This window comes from Alosa pseudoharengus, unplaced genomic scaffold (assembly GCF_046254945.1).
Source record: "Alosa pseudoharengus isolate Yale_2024_CS ecotype anadromous, Long Island Sound unplaced genomic scaffold, YU_APseudo_1.1 YU_APseudo_1.1_scf_4, whole genome shotgun sequence".
In the NCBI taxonomy this organism is placed as follows: Eukaryota; Metazoa; Chordata; class Actinopteri; order Clupeiformes; family Clupeidae; genus Alosa; species Alosa pseudoharengus.
Genome location: NW_027468774.1, coordinates 38277272 through 38300476, shown reverse-complemented (window position 1 = coordinate 38300476; position 23205 = coordinate 38277272). Strand labels below are relative to the sequence as shown.

Here is a 23205-nt window from a genome sequence, read left to right as displayed (position 1 = left end):
TTTTTATAAAGGAGGCATTTAGCGCCTTTTGCATCTAAACTCTTCATACATAAAGTATATACACTGGGTAAACACTCACGTACGTGTGCTACATGGCATCAGCTATAGAGCTCCCTGAAAGCTGATTCCTTAATCTTTTTGTCATCATGGACTCATTAAGCTGTGAGAGCCTCTTGTTGAAGTAGTATAGAGAGTAGCAATGCCCTAGAAGAGGTCAAATGAAGTTGTGTGCACATATCAGTGGCCTACACAGCCAAACACATAGTGAAAATGATGAAACTGAGAACTATTGATTCGTTGGACCAGGAGACTATTGTAAGGCCGATATAATCTGTATTGCACTTAAGTGAGATAACCATCTGTTTACGGCTGTTTTCTTTTAATCATGGTCTGTGTCTCTTCTCTTTGCAGCAATTTGGTAAAATCTTAGATGTTGAGATCATTTTTAATGAGCGGGGCTCGAAGGTATGTGATTGAATTTCTTTCATTCTATTTTTTCTCTTTGTCTTTTTTAGACATAAATGTGAGAATAGTGAGGAACATGCAGTATTTCAGTAAATGTATTACAACTTAGACTGCTTGCCTTTTTAACTGTAGATGTTGTTGCTTTAGAAAGACACTTCCATGAAAGAGCAATCAAACCCACTGAAAGTATTACTTTTTAAGCAATACATAGGGTGTTTTATATTGTGCCTGGTTTATATATAAAAAATGTGTGTATGTGTAATAAGCACTTGGGGTAATTTGTAAGTCCGTTTAAATTATAGTCAGATGACCCAGATTCCACTCTCAGCTGTCTCTCACAGAAGAACATTAAAGTTCATTGTGAGTGTTAACTTATACAATCAGTGTGGAAATCTGTTTGACACTTGTCATTGTTTCCTAATGCTTGATAATGATGCCCTTTGACTTAATTAGAAGCTGTGCGGTTAACATGTCATGTTTGTGGAAAAAAAGTTAAATCTGAGACTTCCACTGTCAAATCATAATTCATGTATCCCTACTGTTGCATGAAGGAACATCTCTAATGAATAACATAATTGCAGTGTAATTCACTGCAATGGCATCTATCGTCAATCCTCTGCACAAAAAAAAAATCTTAATTTGAGAATAAATGATCCACTGTTACAGCTGGGGAAATAACAATGCATGTTAACAAAGTGCTTTAATTCATGGTTCCTTTAAGCGTTATGGGATTTTGTTATTGTGAGCAGTGTGAAATTACAACATTTATTTTGGTTCCATTTTTTTGGTAGATTTAATTTCTTCTGTTATGACCTGTTAAAGGTATTTTACTTTAAATTACTTTTCCTTTTCTGGAAATGATGTTTTCATGTCACGTTTGTTTTATTGCTACAATTGATTAGCGTGCCTATGAAACTTTTTTCCTCACTTAGTTAGAAGTCTCTTTTTTTGGCATTTGTTTTCAAATATTCACACCTACGTAATGGCTTTATTTATTGCACATCTCAATGCTTGCATGGTGCAGGAAAAAACACAAGATCTGTAAATGAAGCGACACGCTACTTCAGTGTTATGTAAGAGAATGGAAGTGAGGTAGAGCTTACCAAGTGGATCTTTTAATTATTGTTTTTGTTTGTTTTTCATGGTGGATGACTTGAATTAATAATGTGCATGTTGTTCTCCTCCCTTTCCCACCTGCATGCAGGGGTTTGGTTTCGTAACTTTCGAAAGTAGTGCAGATGCGGACAGGGCGAGGGAGAAATTACATGGCACCGTGGTAGAAGGCCGTAAAATAGAGGTGCATGTAACATATATTTTCCCTTCTCAAGACAAAAGAAAAAACTATTCTTTCTGCAGTTTGTTTGTTTGTTTTTTGTTTGTATGTGTGTATGTTTGTATGTATGTTTGTATGTATGTATGTATGTGTGTATGTGTGTTTTTATTATTTGCGTTCTGTCTATCTCTCTCTTTCTCTCTCTCTCTTTCTATTTCGGTTCGTTCACGTCCATGTCTGCTTCACTCTCATTTCACCCATCTCCAGGTGCATCACTGATTTCTGTTCTTGTGCAACCACCCCCCTTCCCTCCCTCATCTCTCTCCCTCTCTCCACTTTTTCAGTTTGATTTCATCGTATATACTCATAGACATGTGCCAAGTTTGACTGCTGTGACTGTGATATGTGCACAAAATATGATTCCATCCAGGATTGGGTTAGAATTATGTTTTTATTTAATGTGGAATTGTGTTCTTATTATCTTATTGTTTTTGTTTTAATTGAGTTGGCATTTAATTCAGTTATCTTGTGTTTTGAAGTGCATACTTTGGCTTAGTGAGCTAAAAAGGGTGCAGTAACTTTGGCAAGGCAAACACAGCACACTCATTGGGATTGTCTGGTGATGGCTAGTGACCTTATTGCAGGGTTGACGAGGGATATGCGGTGGCTTGAAACTAAGCACACTAAATCCAGCAAAAGCGTTAATTGGGACGGTAGGGATGCGCCGGGGAAGCTGTGATCACAGAGAGAGCTGTGTGGCTCCTCCAAAAAACTCTTAAGCTTGACCCGCTCAGGGCCATCCCAGACTGCAATCTGACTCACATTCCTCCTACCAAGGAGAGAAAAAAGAGAGAGAGAGAAAGAAATGAGGCGGAGAATGAAGGAGGGAAAAAAAGTTGTTATCTGTGTTGCATAAAATGAAGAAAGAAAAAAGACGGAGCATATGTGCTCTCGTTAGTCCAGAAAAACAACAGCAAAAAAAGTGTCTGAGTGTCACCACTGACTCCCACTCAACACTGTCTGTAGCTTCTCAGAGAGACTTTGTTGTAGAGTGATTCCCGTCCCAGGCACGTGGGGGACTCCGAGGCGAGTCCGGCCCCCAGTCCGGCGCTGGGTCTTTTGCGAGGCCGACTCTGTGCTGGATGAGGGCCGGGTCCGTACCGGAATCACTCGCGTTCTCTGGGGTTTTGACTCGGTGCAGCCTCTTAGTAAGCTTTTGCATATTTTGCCTTCTCGTTTCCTCCCCCCCTCCTCCCCCTTTTCCAATGATAGCATGTAGAGCCCTCACCAAACTCTCAGTAACCATGGTAACAATACATACACATGCGGGGTGGCTGGAATGGTAAGTGGAGCAATCCATCTGCCATGTCACGTAATTTTACGCGCTGATACCACGTGGTTATCTTTCTTTTCTCTAATTTTTTTTGGACTTGTTCAGTTTTATTTTGTTTTGTTTTTTCTTGATGCTATTTCTCTTGGTGCGCGTTGTACTTTTTAAGTGTCCGTTTAGCTGCGTGAGAGACACTGACTTGGACTGGATTGACTCGTTGCACATTTTACTCAGACTGTTAACTTCGTTACTGTGTATGAAATAATGCACCCTCTTTTATTGCTTTTGTTAGCTGTCGTTCGAAAAGCTGGAATGATTTCATTTGGTTCCTCTATTTTGGTTTGATTTTTTCTTTTCCTGGGTTGTCGTTCTTTGGTTCTGATTCTTGCGATGATACGAAAGGCTCCTGTTACGAGTGTTTGAATGCTAAGTGTTGCTTTTTTTCCAATGGTACTTCTGAAGATCTGTTACTGTATGTTGCACAATGCCAATGTTGTCTGCCCTTTTTTCTCCTTTGACATTTTCTTTATTTTTTTCGCCTTTTCCGTTAACCGAGTCGTTCCTCCCCCTCCTCCACTGCATGCCCTTTCATATATGAGAAGCTTTTCGTTTGTTGAGTGCATTTTGTGTGTTTTTTCGTTACTCCACTCTCTTTCTTTTTAAACTGATCATCAGATGACAAAGCATGCTGAAAACAATCTCTCAAATGAAATTATTGCAAATATCTTTATTTGCTTTGTATGTCCTTTTAGTATTTATGTATGAGATTTGTTTTAAGTGAAATTGATTTGTTTGTTATGATGGTAGTCGTAATTGCGTAAATGCTTTTACACATAACATAGTGATATGAATGCATGCATTTATTTCAAAATATTTATATTATCCATCTGTGCCAGTGCGACTTGTACTGATACACTCTTTTCTGTGCTTAGGTTAACAATGCAACAGCTCGAGTAATGACAAATAAGAAGACAGTGAACCCATATGCAAATGGTAAGTCACAGATCAAACATGCTCAGAATGCAAACCTGTTAATCATGCACATTGAGGTTTATCTCACTAATATCATTTTTGAAACGTCATCCTAAATAAGGAAAGATAAATAAAATATCCTGGTGTAGCTAGTCACGGCCCTCTTTGCCTTTCACAACTCTTAAAGAAAATATTTTTTGGTAAGTTCAGCTGTTTTAAGGAAAGGAACATTTTAGCAAAAGCTGTCCTCAGCGGGGCTTTCATTTGAGTGACAGGCATATTTTATTTCGGGAAGGGCACTTTCACTGGAGCGGAGATGTGCGACTGTGCCAGATGACCGGGGAGGGGACATTGTTGCCCCTTCCCTGTGCCCCCTTCAGCTTGACCTTTGACCTCTGTCCAGTCAGCTGTCTCCACAAGGCCGAGACGTGTCTGCCATCACCCCCAGCGCCCGCCCCCCTTCTCAGAGTGCCGCAGCAGGCATGGTGGGCAGTGGTGGCAGCGTCTGCCGAGTGTGATTAACCTGCCGAGTCGGCCGCTGGCCCACGTCCCGCTCCCCCGCGCGTGTCTCTCTGCACGACGCCCGCAAAGTTTTTAATTGTTGTGAGCAGAGTGCGCTTGCCTGCTTTTTCTCCTCTCTTCTGCTGCCCTCTATCTATCACCCTTCCCCCCCTCTCTCTCTCTCTCTCTCTCTCTCTCTCTGTAATTTCCCCTCCCCACTGAAATGTTTTAAAGTTTGATATAAAGATGCAAACTGCAACAACCTTTCGACTGCCAATATGTCTCAGAGGCTTTTTTCCCAATCATCTCACATCTCTTGTTCTCTCCCTTTCGGGCTCTCCCTCTCTCCTTCACTCTCTCCATCGTGATCTGCCTCTCTCTTTTTGCGTCTCTTCTCATTCTGTTTGAGCTCTCTTGTCTCGCACTCCCTTGCTCAGTCGCTACTGCTCTCTCTTTCTCTCTCTCTCTTTCTCTCTCTCTCTCTCTCTATCTCTCTTTCTCTCTCTGTCTCTTCTCATTCTGTTTGAGCTCTCTTGTCTCGCACTCCCTTGCTCTAGCCCTTGCTACTGCTCCCCCCCCCCCCCCTCCTCTACTCCCTCTCTCTCCTTCTCTCTCTCCCTCTCTCTCCCTCTCTCTGTCTCCCCCTCTCAGACGAAGCTTATACTGACAGGCCATTTGTAGAAGTTAGAGTTTGAGAGAGATCTGTCAGACGGCTCTCCTCCTCATCCCGCCGCGGCATGACAGGCCGCTTCGCTCCGGCCTGCCCCTCAGCCGGCATCATTAAGCCGGCGCTGCCGCACGCGGACCGGGCCCTTAGTTAGCCATGATTTCAACATCGCTAACCCCCGACCAGATCAGATGGAAATCCCAGGGAATAGGAAAAAATGAGAGAGGGCTCGGAGAGATGAGATTTAACACTCCTATGTTTTTTTCTGTCTCCCTTTTTTCCGTGTGTGTGTGTGTGTGTGTGTGTGTGTGTGTGTCCAGGCTGGAAGCTGAATCCAGTTGTGGGTGCGGTCTACAGTCCAGAATTCTATGCAGGTAGGTTTATAGTGGTGTATGATCATGAGGAGTTATTCATGTTCATGTTTTTATGTTTCCGATTTTTGTGTTGGTAAATTAGATTTGAACCTTCACTTTATGTAATCAAATTGGCATTATCTATTACATGTAATCGTGTGGTGACTAATCATGTGCTTAATGGACTGTTATATTGATCTTAGCAGTTCAGACCATATTACTTTGTAAAACTGCTGACAAGTTGGAGAGCACGGCTGTAGAGGTTATTTGGCTAACAGTCTCATGAAAACAGTATTTACTTTTTAATCAGATAATGTAAATTTAAATTTGCTTTGCCTAAGGATTCAGCCTCAATAGACCAGCAACTGACAAGTAGTATGCTATTGAAACCCTAACTTAAGCAATGCCAGAATCTAAAAATAAATTACTTTTACAAAAAACATGAGCCTACTCTCTGGAAAGGAAATGGGACCATAAAAAGACTGAGATAAAGAAATGCCTAATTAAAGGCTATTTTAAAGGAGGTTATCATTAAACAGACTCGTGTTGTGGGACCGAGGAGGTACATTATGGAGTGACCTCAATCTTTTGGTCTCCTCCTGAGGAGCTGCTGGCCGTGGCTCTAACGACTGGCGCTCTGGCAGCCAGAGACTGATTATTCCAATCACCCAGAGGCCTCCACTCCTCTCGCACAATGTGCAGATCCGGCACTGGTGATTGGCAAGAGGGCCCGCTGTCCCAACGCACTGGCACAACCCAAAAAAACACAAAGCACAAACGGTCTCTGTGATCCCACTCGCCTACCAGCCTTGAGGGAGGGGGGGGGCTTCAGGCCGAGAGGATTGTGGGAAGGGAGGGATTGAAAAACAGAAAAAGAAGGGATGGAAGGGAAGAGCGTATCCTTTTTTGGTGTCATTCTCTTTGTGTGTCTCATTGTCAACCTTTGGCCATCTCTTGGCCTGACCTTCCTTCAACCATCATTACTAACCTTCGCACATTACGGTGAAAAATATTGAAATTTTATGATAATGGGAACTCTGTGGGCGGAGGGAAAGAAAACTGCTGAAATCTAGCCCTAATTGTCTGTCCTCACAAGGGCATCAAAGGGATGAAATATATTTTGTGAATTAAAATCAATATTTTCAATTTCTCCGGACAGGCGTTTTCCTAATTCAGTGCACATTCTGTTAATTACAAAATGGCTCATTATTGATTTGCTTTCGTCTCACCTTTCAAGTCTCCAAACTGCCCACAACCCATTAGCAGGCTTACATTTAGGGGTTTTGGACTGCAGCCCCCCCCCCCCCCCCCCATTTATAATTAGAGTGTCGTTAACAGGCTCTGATTGTGCTGAATCTGCTAAATGCCTCTGATGATTGTGTTTAGGTAACATCTAAAAATAGATATTGACAAGTTGCACACACGCACACACACACACCCCGATCAGACTGGGAGATCGGGGTTAAAACGCCTGTGTCTGCATTTAAGCAATCGTCAACGCTTGCAGTTTGGCTGTCACACTTCAAAAGCGATAGTAAATCAAGGGAATGAATCGGAGATAAGTACGTGTATCAGGAGGTGGGAATGGAGTACGGCTGCGGTGTTTGTGTCGATTCGCCCGCGCTTCTGAATCATGGGGGGGTGAGGCGTCAGGCGAGGCGAGGCGAAGCGGCCAGAGCGACCACTTGAACTTTGTCTCACCTGAGGCAGGGCGGTTGATTTAAGACGTGTTTGATGTTCATTAATGGGGTCCTGCACGGGTGGAAATGAAAGCTATCAGGAGAACTGCGCCAGAGCAGAGCAGAGCTGCCTGCTGCCCGCTACCTGATCTCTGATTAAGTGTTGTGTCTCAGAGAGATTAGGAGATGGGCTGGAAATTAGACTTGGACCAATTTGCACCAAATGGATTATAGAAATGGAGCTGGACTTCCCCCTCAATGGGAAATCTAAAGGACTGCTCATTGCAGCATGTCGCATCTACTATAGGCTTCGTCTGCAGCCAGGCATTTTGGAAAACGTATTATGCAATCAAAAACTCACTGACTTTACGTATATGTAGCAAACATAAAGTGCTGTGTGTCAAGATGTAGAGCCACACTACTCGCATTGCAAATTGCCATAAAATGATTGAAAAAAAAAGTAATAGCATTCTACACCCTCTTTGTAATGCCACTTCGACAAAACTCATTACAGTGTGAATTTGCATATGCAGCAAGCTAGAAAATCACATAACTCGTTGTTGAGCAATCTTGCTTCCCTCTTTGTAATTTGCACAGTTTGGGTGTGTTTATGTCGAACCATTAAAGACAGCTGTAACATATGCGGCGGTCATGCTACATATATCTAGCACTTTTTAATGAGAAAATCTCACTCTTTCGTTGCAAACTCTTTATGTCGTTTTAAAAGTGCTGAGTTTTGTTGAGGAGTCCCAAGCTGTTTCATTCACTCGAACAGCACACTTGTTTCAAGCACTCTCACAAAAAATAAATCGAAAGAAATTTATTTGTGTTTTAATTAAATAGGATGGGTGGGTGAGGTGGAGTGAGGGGGGGGCGGGCAGAACACTGATTTTATGTGTGGGTGTGTGTGTGAGAGAGAGAGAGAAAGAGAGCGAGAGAAAAGTACGAAAGAGGAGCATATTGAAAAGAAGAAAGCCCCTGAAACATCCTCTGGTCATTCCCTCCATTGTGATGTGAGCAGGGGAGATTGCATGGAGGAGAAGAACAATGAGAAATGACCTGGACATGTGTAAGGAGATGATTAAACATGTACATTAATTAAGTGTCTTTTTTAATGCACTTGAACACTCTGTTCGCAGTGTGATAAAGCGCGCTGGGATTACAAAGCAACTAATGATGGAACGGTGAAAGGAGAAAGTTTCTGTTCGCTATTAACCAACTGCAGCACTTTAAAGAGACACAGAATGAGAGTGGGAAGGGAAAAGAGAGAGCATAGAAAATGGCTAAATTGGCTAAAAAAATATCTCACACAAATGGTGAGAAGTGTAAATAAGAAGGGGAGGACGAAGAGACGTTCTTTGCCTTTCTCTTTGCTAATGAGTCAAAAAAGATATTTGGGCAATTACTTGAAACCAGTGTCCTGATTAATTTTTACACATTCTTCAATTTGTCTTTCTTTTGTCTGGGGCTTTTGGACAGTGGGAAATTCGAACACTTCCATTTCTGGGGCCCCATTTTCCGCACCACACCAAAGCTAATTTGTCATAATTGGGAGGTTCTTGCTGTAATTTCACCCTGTATCAAACACTTCAAGTAACCCAGAAAAGCATTTTATAGAGCATAAAGCGTGCTGGCGTTTTATGAACTGGGCATACGGAGAGACATTTGCCACTGTAAAGCCCCCCAACAATGTTTATGAAGCATGGGACTATCAACCCCCCAACCAGCATCCACATCTTCCTGGGTACCCCCACCCCAGCTCAGCCCACCCCACCCCCCAAAAGCTTGCAGCTCCACGCCAACGACAGAAATGATTAGGCCACAAAGCAGTTGTACACTTTTATGGCTGTGATGTGGAGGCAGCCTCCTGTTGGTGGGAGCATCTGCTCTGGCGTAATCGCTCTCGCGCAGCAATAAAAACCGACTCACTCGCTCATACCCCCGCCGCACACACGCACACAATTTGTCATCCAATGCATGGCTAGAGCAGAGTACTGCAGCACCAATGACCCCCACCACCCCACCCCCACCCTCTTTCTCCACTTACACACACACACACACACACAAGCACACCCCCTTCGTCATCCACAGTGAGCTTTCCCTTTCCCTATCCCTGCCCCCCCCCCCACCCCCCTGCCACCTACCCTCACTTCCAACATTTGAAATGAAAGAGCATGATCTAAGTTGTTTATACTGTAAATATTCATGGTAGATATATCGGCATGTGTTTATTTTTCCTGTGTGGGCCATTCTACATATCAAAGGCTGCGTTCGCCAAATATGCAAAAGTGAGCGGATCATGTTTCAAACCTGGCTGTCAGATCACTTTCCAGTTACGGAGGGGAAGAAAGAGAGAGAGAAAGAAACAGAATCTACTGCTGGTGATTTTTCACTTCTGTTTCCGGGGCCTGTGGCCACAACACTGCCATTCCCCATTGTGTTTTTCTGTGGCGTTGATCTCAGCCACCAGCCACCAAGCAGCTCCGACGATATCAAGGTGACAAAAGGATGAAATGGAACAATTATTGCGACTCACCTTTACTAGGACCCTTCTCTCTCTCCACAGCTCCCACAACTCTCAATTTTTCATTAGCCAAATGAATGATTCAATGTTTCCATTACCTTTTTATTAGATCTCATTTTTAAAAGCTGTATAATTAAAGAAGGAAACCGCTGCCTATTCTTCCCTCACCCCAACTCACACACTACACTCAAATTAAGCCTCTTACAAGTCATTTCCAGCAACCATTGGCCTGTTAAGATTAATGATATGTTAGCAACAATGTACGACTTATTTTCCTTTTCAAAGCTCCCGGCTTTAGGCCCTTATGTGTGTGTGTGTGGGAGGGGGCGGGGGCAGACATCAATGAGAATGCCTCATTACAATAAGCATGCATAGATAGGACCACCTGTGTGTGTATCATCATTTGCTGAGCTAATATGAAATATTCAGCAGTTACTGTATATTCATATACATAAATCACATCGAAAGAACAGTGTCTTTGTTCAAAGGGAAGCTGTTTTATTTTTACTGTGTTGGTCCCCAAATTTAAAAGGCAAATTGATGTACTCTCTCAAGGGTGACCCACGTGTTCATCTTTTGAACAGTGGTTGATGACAGGTTGATTTTACTGCCCTGTCATTCCACAACTTATTTTTTCAAATGACATTTTGCTGGATGGGGTGCAATCAATTACTTCTGCTCTTTCCTCTCCTCGCCGTAAAATGGCCAGTCAGACTCAGAGAAATCAAGGGGAATTTGAACGTTGGAACCAATTGAAAGTTGGTCTGACATTCTTGGGCAGTTACTCTGCCTTGCTGATTAGCTTGAGGGTTGACACAAACTCTTTACACCAACACATGTTTATTTATCTCTCTTTTTCTGTGTGTGTGTGTGTGTGTGTGTGTGTGTGTGTGTGTGTGTGTGTGTGTGTGTTTGTGTGCAGTGCCAGGCTTTCCTTACCCAGCAGCCACGGCGGCGGCGGCGTACAGAGGAGCACACTTAAGGGGAAGAGGGCGTACTGTCTACAACACGTTCAGGGCGGCTGCACCTCCCCCCCACATCCCTGCCTATGGAGGGTGAGTCACACCACACTCCCATTCGCTCCCCATCCATCTCTTTCTCCCTCTCTCTCTCTTCCCATTGTTGTTCTTTTCTCTCTCACTCTCTCTCCCATCCTTCTCTCTCTTTCTTTAACCCTCTCTGTCGCATTGTTTCAACTCGAATTTAATTTTTCACTTTGTCTATCTATCCCCTCTCATCTTTGTCGTTCTGTTTCTATCATTTCCTTTCCTTTCATTTTCCTCCTTGGTTGCTCTCTCTCTCTCTCTCTCTCTCTCTCTCTTTCCGTCTCTTGCTGTCTTTCTGAACACTTTTTAATGGGGACTGCATGCGACTGCCTTCCCCTGCACAGAAACCCGGCACAGCATGTGGCCAATCAGAACGCCTGGAGATGTGCACCTTGCGCACACTGCTATGAGAAATGACTGTAATTTGCACTGTCATGGTCGGTGGCTTTAAGCATTTTTAATGTCACATGCTATGTAAATGCGCAGGCAGGATGAATGGTAACAGGAGATAGAGGAGAGGCGCCAAGCAACCAAAAGATGATTTCCCATTATTTGGTCCATTTTCGTGTTTGTGTCTGCGAGCGGTGCTGTTCAAGAAGGCTTGGCCTGGGGTATTAGCTTTTTATTATTTGTTCGCACACAGAAGCTAGCCCGCCCCCCCCCCCCCCCCCCCCAAAAAAAAAAAAGTCTAGACTGCCAAGCGGTGAGGTGCATCTGCTGGAGTGACAGCAAGATATGTACATCACAGATTGTTTTTCATTAACGTTGTTCAAGTATTTCAATTGCCCCCCTGACAGCTGTGCGTTGCATTATTAATTCTGTCTTATTGCGGCGGACGAACGAACGGCGCATTCGGCTGTCTTCGCTCAAATGAGATGACGCAAAATGAAACCTCGCATTGTGGAGGAAATTCTCCGGCGTGTTTTTGAGAGTGCTACGCCAGAGGCTGTCATTAAATCAATACTTCATTCTGAGATCACAGTGAAAGTAACAAAATATGTGTGATCACAATGTACAAATGCTCTCTGGCACAAAATGTTATGAGGTACACTGAAGCAGGACCCAGCAACTGTTGACATTCTAACTAAAGAATAGGCTATACAATACACATACCATATACATCAATCTATCTATCTATCTATTTATCTATCTATCTATCTATCTATCTATCTATGTCTGTCTGTCCCTTTATCTCAGCTACAGATAATCCATCCACCCATCCATTCATTCATCCATCCAGCCATCCATGTTTTCTGCAATTTTCCCAATCGTCTACCTATTGATTCCATCAAACTATTGATATATATATATATACAATCCACCTATATTTATATCTACCCAACCTCTTTTCCTCTACAATAGCCTGTGTTTCACTATCTAACACACACACACACAGACACACACACACTGTGCATTGTCTCTGCGGTGGAGCGTGCAGAGCGAGCTGTGCTGTGGCGTGGCATTAAAGTGGGGGAATAGGAGAGTATGTTAATGTGATGTATAATTGGGGGATTGGGGAGGCCCATCTGCTCCAGTGGCTCCCCAGCCTCCTTACCTAGTAAAGTGATGAGAGCCCACACTTCTATACTGTAGCCTGCTCCCCTTACAGCTGTGTGTGTGTGTGTGTGTGTGTGTGTGTGTGTGTGTGTGTGTGTGTGTGTGTGTGTGTGTGTGTGTGTGTGTGTTTCACTGATGAATGGGATGGGGCTCGATGTAGTTGACTTGCACTTGAATGTGAACAAGCATACTAACATGAATGTATTTTTTTGTGTGTTTGTTTGTGTGTCTGCTCCAGTGTCGTATACCAGGACGGCTTTTACGGTGCAGATATTTATGTAAGTATTACCTGAAGCTGCATGCCCCATCCTTAAATATCAAACCCTCACACTCACACCTATCTTTTGTTATGACGCAAAACAACACAAATCCATTTTGTATTTCACTGCACATTTCAGCCTATCAATTAACATTATACCTAAAATATCTCTACCTATATATTTCACAACCCAATTTATTGCAGACCTTCCTGTCATTGTCCTATATATTTTTGCGTTGGGCTTATAGTGTTGGCCAAAGCCCCTGCAGTGTATTCCCCCAGCGTTCCCGCTCCGTGGCCTCAGCCCTTCGCTTCAGACTGACAGAGTGGAGAGAGTAAGCACTGCAGCTGATAGGATCAGCTGTCCCACCGCTGTGCTTTTGTAATGAGAATCCAGACAGAGGCTGTTATGTGTGAAAGAGCTTGCTCGAGGGAGAAACCAAGGTGTGTGTGTGTGAGAGAGAGAGTGAGAGAGTACAGGGAGTCTAGCTGAGAATCAGCTGCATGGCAGACAGAGGAGAGAACAGCTGCTGCAGAAACCAGAAAGGAGTAGAGGTGTTAGATGTGTGTTGGTGTAGGAGAAATAAAGGAGAGAGGTGTTAGATGTGTGTTGGTGTAGGAGAAATAAAGGAGAGAGGTGTTAGATGTGTGTTGGTGTAGGAGAAATAAAGGAGAGAGGTGTTAGATGTGTGTTGGTGTAGGAGAAATAAAGGGGAGAGGTATTAGATGTGTGTTGGTGTGGTGTGGGAGAAATAAAGGGGAGAGGTGTTAGATGTGTGTTGGTGTGGTGTGGCGTGCATGTCTGCATAGTTGCAGGTAGGTGAATTGGGTCGATGAGTGAATGCGAGAAGGACTGCAACATTATTATAACCCATCTGTGTTTGCTTATGTCTGTGTCTGTGTCTGTGACTGTGTCTATGACTGTGTGTGTGTGTGTGTGTGTGTGTGTGTGTGTGTGTATGTGTGTTTGTGCTATTTTCCCTCTCCGCACCGAAAGTGAGATCCCATCGAGACTGACGGGGCCTGATGTATCCTCGCAATCCGCCTCCTCTGGGACGAAACAAATTGCGCAGGGTGACAAATGTGTGTGGAAATGGCGGGATGGGATCTCTCTGTGCTCCCGCCATTAGCCTGATGCCACAGTGGCTACGATTGATCACCGCACCGTGATAAGATCATTTAATATTCATTAGAAAACCAGCGCTAGGACTGTATTTATATTTATTACAAAGCATCATTTGTGGAGCGGTTTGGTAAATTTAGTAAATGTTGGGACGAGGGGGCCGCGTAAAATGAAGCCACGCTAGCATAAAATAGACTGATGCTTGCTAAAGCCGGGGAGTCGGCACACACACACACACACACACACACACACACACACACACACACACACAAACACACACACAGGCGCGCACGACACGCTACGGCACAAGTGAGACGGGAACCCAAATTGAATACACGCCACACACAGAGTTGCAACCGTGCGTGCCATTGTGCTGCTCCCTCGCTCCAAAAAAAAGAGAAGAAGAAGAGGAAGAAGCACTGTGAAATTAAAGCGGCGACAGAACGTGTGTTAGATTAAACTCCACGCACAGAGCAGGAGAGATTAAATATGCTAGCGTGTCCAATATGACTACGACACCCCATTAGGAGCACCCAGATAGGTGTGGAAATGAGAGAGTTGACGCTAAAAGCCCATCTTTAAAAAAAAAAGAATGAAAGAAAGAAAGAAAGTATCACTGCCACGTTCCAGAGTGTACTGTCAAATTAAACGTTCAATTGCAAGCTAATGCGAAGACAACGCACAACACGCATTTGAGATTGCTATCAAGTAGGTAACAATGAGTGCGCGTGAGATAGTGGTTGCTATGACATTTGGAATAATTATGGGTAAATATAGATGGGGCGCTTGTGCGTGGGAAGAAGTGGTTAGAGAGACGGTTTAGTCGAGAATCACACTGTCGACTCTTCAACCCATCCTTACCTGCTACACCCGAGGTCATTCGGTGGTCAGTGTGGATTTCAAAACACACACACACACACATACAGTACACGGGCGTGCTGTGTGAAAACAAGCACACACAGGCTGTTTATAAACAAACCATCCGCTCTGATGGCCACAGTGTACCATGGCTGTCCTCGTGCTCTTCAGATAGATGGGCACAATCACCAGCTAGTTGTATTCCTCTCCTCTCTCTCTCTCTCTTTTCTTTTTCTCTGTCCCCCCCTCCCCCACTCCTCTCCTCCCTGCCTCATAATGATAAATTATGAGGGTTCTCCAGATGTGCATTTGCACGTTAGAGCCCAGACCGCTTCCCTCTCTCTCCCTCCCTCCCTCTTTCCCTCCCTCTCTCTCTCCCTCTCTTTTTCTCTCTCTCCCCCCTCGCCACCACACCTGCACACCCTGTCAGCTTCACTGAGGTTAGTTGACCAGGCCTAATGGAGCTTTCAGGACATGCAGATGCCCGTGGGCTCCCTGTGGTCAGGGCATGGTGGTGGCGGGGTGGAGAGGAGAGGGGAGGAGAGGAAAGGAGAGGAGAGGGGAGTGGAGGGGAGGAGAGGGAAGGAGAGGAGAGGGGAGGGGAGGAGAGGGGAAGAGAGGAGAGGAAAGGGGAGGAGAGGAAAGGAGAGGGGAGTGGAGGGGAGGAGAGGGAAAGAGAGGAGAGGAAAGGGGAGGAGAGGAGAGGAAAGGGGAGGAGAGGAGAGGAGGCCCAGTCACTGGTGACTAAGGAGGCAGCTTCATCTCCCCTGCTGTCACTCTACAGGGCCATCATCATATCATCGCCCACTCTAAAACATAATGACTCTATCGGTGATATGGGTGTGTGTGTGTGTGTCTGGGTGTGTGTGTGTGTGTGCGTGTGTGTGTGTGTGTGTGTGTGCATGTCTGTCATGTTTGTGCGTCTTCATATGTATGCTGGAGATGTGTATGCATCATATTCATATGAGTGTATGTATAATGAATGTGCATATATATGTATCATATTTTTGTGCGTGTGCGTGTGCGTGTGTGTGCATGTGTGTTTGTGTGTAAGTGTGTGTGTGCGTGTGTGTGCGCGCCAGTCTGGCAGGATGGGTGGAGGTCAGTGTCTGCTGGGTCCTCCGGCCAGTGCAAATGAGATGGCTCGCTAAAGCGTGGGAGGAGGAGAAGAGGACAGGGCTGATGTGCTGGTGGAGGGGGGGAGGGGTTATTGAATTATCTTGTGAGTCATCAAGGAGGGGAATCCCATTTACAGTGAGAAGAGGGAGGCCGAGAGTGATGGAGATAGAGAGATGAAGAGAGGTGGGCATAGAGAGAGAGAGTGATGGAGATAGAGAGATGAAGAGAGAGGTGGGCAGAGAAAGAGAGAGTGATGGAGATAGAGAGATGAAGAGAGAGGTGGGCATAGAGAGAGAGAGTGATGGAGATAGAGAGATGAAGAGAGAGGTGGGCATAGAGAGAGAGAGTGATGGATATAGAGAGATGAAGAGAGGTGGGCAGAGAAAGAGAGAGTGATGGAGATAGAGAGATGAAGAGAGAGGTGGGCATAGAGAGAGAGTGATGGAGATAGAGAGATGAAGAGAGAGGTGGGCAGAGAAAGAGAGAGTGATGGAGATAGAGAGATGAAGAGAGAGGTGGGCATAGAGAGAGAGAGTGATGGAGATAGAGAGATGAAGAGAGAGGTGGGCATAGAGAGAGAGAGTGATGGAGATAGAGAGATGAAGAGAGAGGTGGGCATAGAGAGAGAGAGTGATGGAGATAGAGAGATGAAGAGAGAGGTGGGCAGAGAGAGAGAGGGGTGGGGGGGTATACAGTACATCAAGCCACAGAGAGACAAAGAGAGAGAGAGGCACACAGAGACAGACAGAAAGACAGAAAGAGAGAGAGAGAGATGTAGGGAGTGATGGGAGTGGTAAGACTACAGGCAGAGGAAGCTGGAGGGTGAGGTGGATGGGGATGAGGATGGGGATGTGGATGTGGAGGTGGATGGGGATGTGGAGGTGGATGAGGATGAGGATGGGGATGTGGATGTGGAGGTGGATGGGGATGTGGATGGGGATGGGGATGTGGAGGTGGATGAGGATGGGGATGTGGATGTGGATGTGGAGGTGGATGTGGAGGTGGATGGGGATGTGGAGGTGGATGAGGATGGGGATGGGGATGTGGATGAGGATGGGGATGTGGATGTGGAGGTGGATGAGGATGGGGATGTGGAGGTGGATGGGGATGTGGAGGTGGATGAGGATGGGGATGTGGAGGTGGATGAGGATGTGGATGGGGATGTGGATGTGGAGGTGGATGAGGATGTGGATGGGGATGTGGATGTGGAGGTGGATGAGGATGTGGATGGGGATGTGGATGAGGATGGGGATGTGGATATGGAGGTGGATGAGGATGGGGATGTGGAGGTGGATGGGGATGTGGATGTGGAGGTGGATGAGGATGTGGATGGGGATGTGGAGGTGGATGAGGATGTGGATGTGGATGGGGATGTGGAGGTGGATGAGGATGAGGAGGTGGATGAGGATGTGGATGTGGATGTGGATGGGGATGATCACAGGCCCAGGGGACCAAGAGATCAGCATGCCTCAGTCAGAGTGCGCTCAGCTCTCAGCCGTCTGCTGTGGAGAAGCTCCATACTACTCCAGCGCGGGGGGGGGGGATTGGCGGTGGTGGTAGTGGTGTGGAATGGCTGCCATACCAGCATGGTTCACCAATCGCGGAGCCCCGCCGCTTTCACAGTTTGATAATGGATGCATGGCTGCACATGGTGCTGTGCCAGTTGCCCGTTTGTTTGGCCTGTTTGCTTAATTGAACAGCTGATGTTGCTATTACACATGTTGCGATTTGCATTCATCGTTAGCAGCCACAACAACAATAACGACAAAAAAAGAGACAAGAAGCAGACAAAAAAAAACACACATTTCTGTGTAGTATGACTGCAATGCATAATTAATCTACAGCCAAAAAGCACAGCATTGTGTGTGAATATGCTTTGGCAGATTATGTCAGTATTAGAATATGTATTTGTGTTGTGTTGAGTATTATTATTATTATGATTTTATCATCACACAGGTTGTAATTAATGTTTGTGTTTATGATATGTGTGCTTTGTCGACACATGTGGCACAAATGAAGCTTTCTGGTAGTCAATTAGCTGTAATATCCACCATTATTGATAAGAATGGCTGTCACATTGCAGTGACTTCCAGCTGTGTAATTTTATACAGAAAGGCTTGAACACTCATGCACACACGCAGACACCCAAATACACACAGACACACACACACACACACACACACACACACACACACACATACACCCACTCTCGGCAACTGTTATTATCTGTCATAAGACATAAAAGGAAAAGGCTATAAAAACAAAAGTACATGCTTTTGAAGTGTGAGTCAAGCGGTTTAAGCAAAAGTATTTTTTTGCATTTCTGTTTGTGTGTGTGTGTATGTGTGTGTGTGTGTGTGTGTGTGTGTGTGTGTGTGTGTGTGTGTGTGTGTGTCTCAGGGTGGTTATGCTGCCTACAGATATGCCCAGCCTGCTACTGCCACTGCGGCTGCCTACAGTGACAGGTAAGACACAGTCCACTGCTCGCACATCTCAAATGACATGACCTCACTGGACCCCTGAGCTGGCTCTGTTTTACTGCCCGCAATGCACAAGAGCCCATACACTTTACGCACCGCACACACAGACACACACACACACACACACACACATCTAGAGACATGCACACACACTCACTCACACACTGGAACATGCAGGGTTTCACACACACATACACACACACACACACACACACACACACACACACACACACACACATACACACACATACACACACACACACACACACACACAGAGGAATACACACAGACACATGCACAAAATCACACCCATAGACGCATACACAGACACACAGTCACACACGTATGAAACATACACACTCACACACATCCACATGCAGTACCAATTTGCAAAAAAATATGCAAACACACACAACAAACGCGTGTACAAATACACACCAGAAACACCCACACTCGCCTTTGAGGTCAACTCTTCCCTTCAATCCCAGTCAGTGTCGGGCACTAAAGGCCATTCTGATTTATTAGACTAATTCCCTTTTCCTCCAATGCGGATGGGGACTATCATGGTGCCCACCGCAGTAATTGGCAAATTAAATCAAATGAGATGTCAGCGCAAATGTAATGGCTGAAGAGCAGCGTGCTGGAATGGCCGCCGCGACAGTAACTGGGGAATTAAACAAGATGTGGGGGGTGGGGGGGGGGGGCGCAGTGTGTGTGTGTGGAGTGGTGGGTGGGGTGGGGGGATTGGGGACTTGATAGTGCTTGGAGATGTAAGACTGGAGGAGATGGAAAACATGAAATCTCCTCTAGCCCGGGTTCTGTCTCTCTCTCTCTCTCTGCCCTTCCTCCTCCTCCTCTCTCTAATATCTGAGTTTATATTTTCAGTTTGACATGTATGCGTTTCTCAATTTCATTTCCTTGTACCCCCCCCCCCCCCCCACTCCCCCCTTTCTCTGGAAACCACACACTCAACCCATATTAAACACTGCCTGCAGAGCCAGCGAAACACCCACCTACCTACCCCCACCCCACCCAACCCCACCACCCCTACCTAGATAAAATAGCAGTAGGACTGGCAAAAAAAAAAGCATGACAAAAGAGCTTAGCTGTTCACTAATGACAGTTTGTGGTGAGTCCCTCTGTCCCGAAGCATGCAATTAGAGGTATTGTGGAGGACACACACACACCCACACTCTCTCTCTCACACACACACACACACACACACACAGACATGATGAAGTGGTAGTGCCAGTTGCTTATAATTCCTGCAACTTTGATCATTCACTGGGTTTCTCCTGCATGCTCCTGTACAGAGCTCTGGCCATGAGGTCTGTGGAATGAGAGTGGAATGGCGCTTGGTGTGTGGTCATTACCCAATGTCTGCCTAATGTGTTGTTGTGTAATTGGTTAGCTATAGGAGGAGACCAGGCCTACACTGATAAAGTGTCTTAAGATGTATGGTCACTGGTCTTGGCGGTGCGTCCCTCAAAAGCACTGTTGTACAATAATGTTCCTAACTTGGACAGAGGGAGATGCAGGGGTCTATCATGACAAAGACCTCAAAGGTCAGCATGTTGCAGAAAAATCAATGAGAAAGTTTCATGTCTCATATCCTGCTCTTCCATCCAAAGGGCTTTTAATTGTAGGAACAGTTTTTTTCTGCTCTTCATATTCTAACCATAACTGGATGACCGAGCACTGCTGTTTACAGACCAGGCGTGCTGCTCCTCAGACACTTTATTGGTTTGGGCCAGGAGAGTCTTGTGTTTTCAAAGCCTCACCCAGGAAGCATGTTTTGCAATGTGTGCAGATTGGAAATGATAAGAGTGAAAGAGAAACCTGTCGTACACAGTATTTTGACAGGTTCAGCACAATCGTTTAAAACAGTCGATAAATTTACTGAATGATATTGATTACATTATCATAGCTGGCAAAGAAGGTACATCTATCTGTGTTGACAAACAAAGGACTATCTTTGCTGAGGACATACAGTACTTCCTGTGACCTTAGCTTTGTAGGACTGCTGTCAAATAACACACTTCAACGTAAAATGACTAGATGTCATCTATGCTGTGTCCTTAACAGTGATTTGTGCCAAACGAACCTGTGATTTGAATGTCAACATGGAAATGTAGTTAAAAGTCTTAACTTAGCCATTTGTGCAGGAGAAGCAAACGCCTCTCTTTCTCTCTCTTTTTCTCTCTCTCCATCTCCACTGTACTTGAGATGTCATTTACTTTGGATGGCCTAAACAGGAGCGTACGTTTGAGTGACATCCTGCCGCATTAGCTGGAGTAAGCTTCAGCCTTAATAACGCTGTGACAGTGAGCTCTTGCTTGCCTATCTGCATTGGTTACATTCATGTTATTTGTAAAACAGATCTGTATTAGCACAAACTTACTAATCCTTTAAGAAATGCACCGATATAAGAACGCCATCATAATAAATTCTGCTAAGATTAGCTTGTGGAGGTTGTAGGCTCATAACAAAGAGAGCAACAAATTGGTATTGCGAACTCAAGCATTTTTTAAACATTTTTTTCCTCTTTTGTTTTAATAATAGAATTATTAATGGCATATGAATAATTTGTACGAAATTAGTCTGTATATGTGATAATATAATTTCATGAAACTTTTAGAGGGTGGTCGTTAGCAATTTATAATTCATTTTTCAAGGAAACTGTTTTGAGAGGCTCTACTTAAGATTTCACCAGAGTGAAAATGATTTATTGCCCTACGCGTCAACTACGTGCATAGTTTAAATTTCTGTTAATCATTACAGATTCTTTAAAAAACGGGAAAATGGAATGCCCAACTAATTCGGTCAACTTGCATTTGAAAAGCGATTGTCGGACTTGTCGAATTCCCCGTTAAGGATAGCAAGGGGCTCCAATGCCTTTTCACGTAACAGAGCTGAGTAGAGCAAGGCTTTGGTATGGACACCAGAGGTATAACCCTCTACCCCACATTACCTCCCATCAGATGCCCACACTACCAGCAAGCCCACTGGGTGTCCATCTCCAACCAACCCACCTAACCCCCCCCCCCCCCCCCCCTTCCCTCTCCCCCCTCCCCTGACTCCAGCCCAGAGTCCGTCCGCTGGCTAACACCATCTGGTGAGGCCGAAGCCTGTGGGGAGAGAGACGAGTACCTGCAGCTTCTGCCGAGTTCTCGCGTTCACTTTTTATCTGTGGGGCTGTGGGAGGCGAACACTACTACAGGGAGGCTTGGTGTGGCTGGAGGTTGACCTCCACTGCAGTCTCTCCCTCCCCCCTTTCTCTCTCTCTCTCTCTCTCGTCTCTCTCTTCGTTTCTTTCTGTGATAGTCAGAGTGCTCTGTCTTTCGGTCCATCTGGACTGCTACAGGGCCAGGGACAGATGGATTAGCACCAGGCAGAAGTCCCGGCAACACAACTCCTAGGCCCAACACGCACAGACATGGCCCTGTGCACGCGTGCGCACACACACAGACAGACACACACATGCACACACACACACACACACACACATGCACACACACACACACACACAAACAGACACACACCACACACATACACACATACACACACACACACACACACACACACACACACACACACACAATCAATAAAGTACACTTTTTGGTAAAGTAAACCAGCAATAAAGTACACTTTTTGGTAAAGTAAACAAGCAATAAAGTACACTTTTTGGACTCAATGTGTCCCTCCTTTAAAATTGTACTTACCCAGACAGACAAACATGTAACACACACATTGTACACCTTTCAAGTGCATGTGTCTTGCTGACCTATGCTTTTGTCCCCCTCTCTCACTCGGCCACTAGTTCTGGTTGTGAGTGTGTGTGTGTGGGAAGGGGGGTAGACACGAGTGCTGCATGCATGTGAAGTCAGGTTGCAGCCGTCTGCTCTTTGGACCAAAAAGTATCGTAGCCTTCAGGCTAAGAGACCAGCTGTCTCTGTGACAAACTCTGAGGGGGTGACAGTGGTGGTGGTTGGGGGTTCTCCTGCTGGATTACTGGATCGGTCTGGTTACTGTTTTATATTTATTTTATTTTTTGAAACGACAGACACAATTACAGGTTTATAAACAGATTTATTGAACTGATTCGCAGGACTGTAGTGTTATGCGTTGTTTGTTTTCATGCTTAAGTGATTTCTGAACCTAAGCTCATCCCTGTTGAATTGTTAATGGCGCCAAAGCCTTTTTGACACTGATCTTCTATCACTAGGCAGCAGTAATCGCACAACATCTCTCTGCTAAACAGATGCAATGCTCCCTGAAGGTTTTATGAAAAACAAATGTCGACCTTCACCTATATTAACTTTCTCTTATAAGCTGAGGTTTGCCATTTTAGGATGTACATAAACCAACCTAATCTGGGCTGTTGGTATAGTTTTTAATGCAGGAAACTGTGATAATATATTGATTGTAATGTCATTTGGTATTGTGTTTTTTGACCAAAAAAAACATGACATTTCAATCGCATTAGATGTGTCCATGAAGTGCATGCCTTTGTAGTTCTTCTGACAATTACACATACTGTATAACAATGTGATCAGAACATGTGTGTGTGTGTGTGTGTGTGTGTGTGTGTGTGTGTACCCTACACGTGTGTGCTGCCAGTGAGCCTTGTGTTTAGTGTGTATGCTGTAGGTCTTTGCGCTCATTGGTCCTGTTTGTGTGGTGTAGTGGTGGGTGTAGAAACCGCACCGTAAGATGCATGGGAAATTACATTGCATGAGTGCATTCTGTTTACCTCCGTAGAGTAGACATGTTGCGGGGGTCAATACTGTCATGTCGAATTCGAAACTGTGTTACCAAACAAGCCGCCACCTAACTTAATTAAGAGGGCCGATTCAATCTGAGTGCTTTGCGGGAATGAATGATTCATTAAGTTATTAAATATAGCTGCAAGCTGCAATTAAACAGGCAGGGGGAGGGTGGTAATATGGCTGACAACCTATGCCTCTAATTAGACATAAGATCAGGGCATGACATATCA

General features: G+C 44.9%; 1 protein-coding gene across 4 annotated transcripts in view; it reads left to right on the top strand.

Moving 5' to 3' along the window:
* rbfox1 (RNA binding fox-1 homolog 1) overlaps positions 1-23205 on the top strand; it is a 230591-nt gene that overhangs the window by 199788 nt on the left and 7598 nt on the right. For all 4 annotated transcript variants that reach the window (XM_076266200.1, XM_076266197.1, XM_076266199.1 and 1 more), the window contains 7 exons: positions 412-465; positions 1670-1762; positions 4001-4061; positions 5529-5582; positions 10687-10819; positions 12606-12645; positions 18127-18191. In XM_076266200.1, the coding sequence (XP_076122315.1) occupies positions 412-465; positions 1670-1762; positions 4001-4061; positions 5529-5582; positions 10687-10819; positions 12606-12645; positions 18127-18191 (500 nt within the window). The remainder of the gene's footprint in view (positions 1-411; positions 466-1669; positions 1763-4000; positions 4062-5528; positions 5583-10686; positions 10820-12605; positions 12646-18126; positions 18192-23205) is intronic.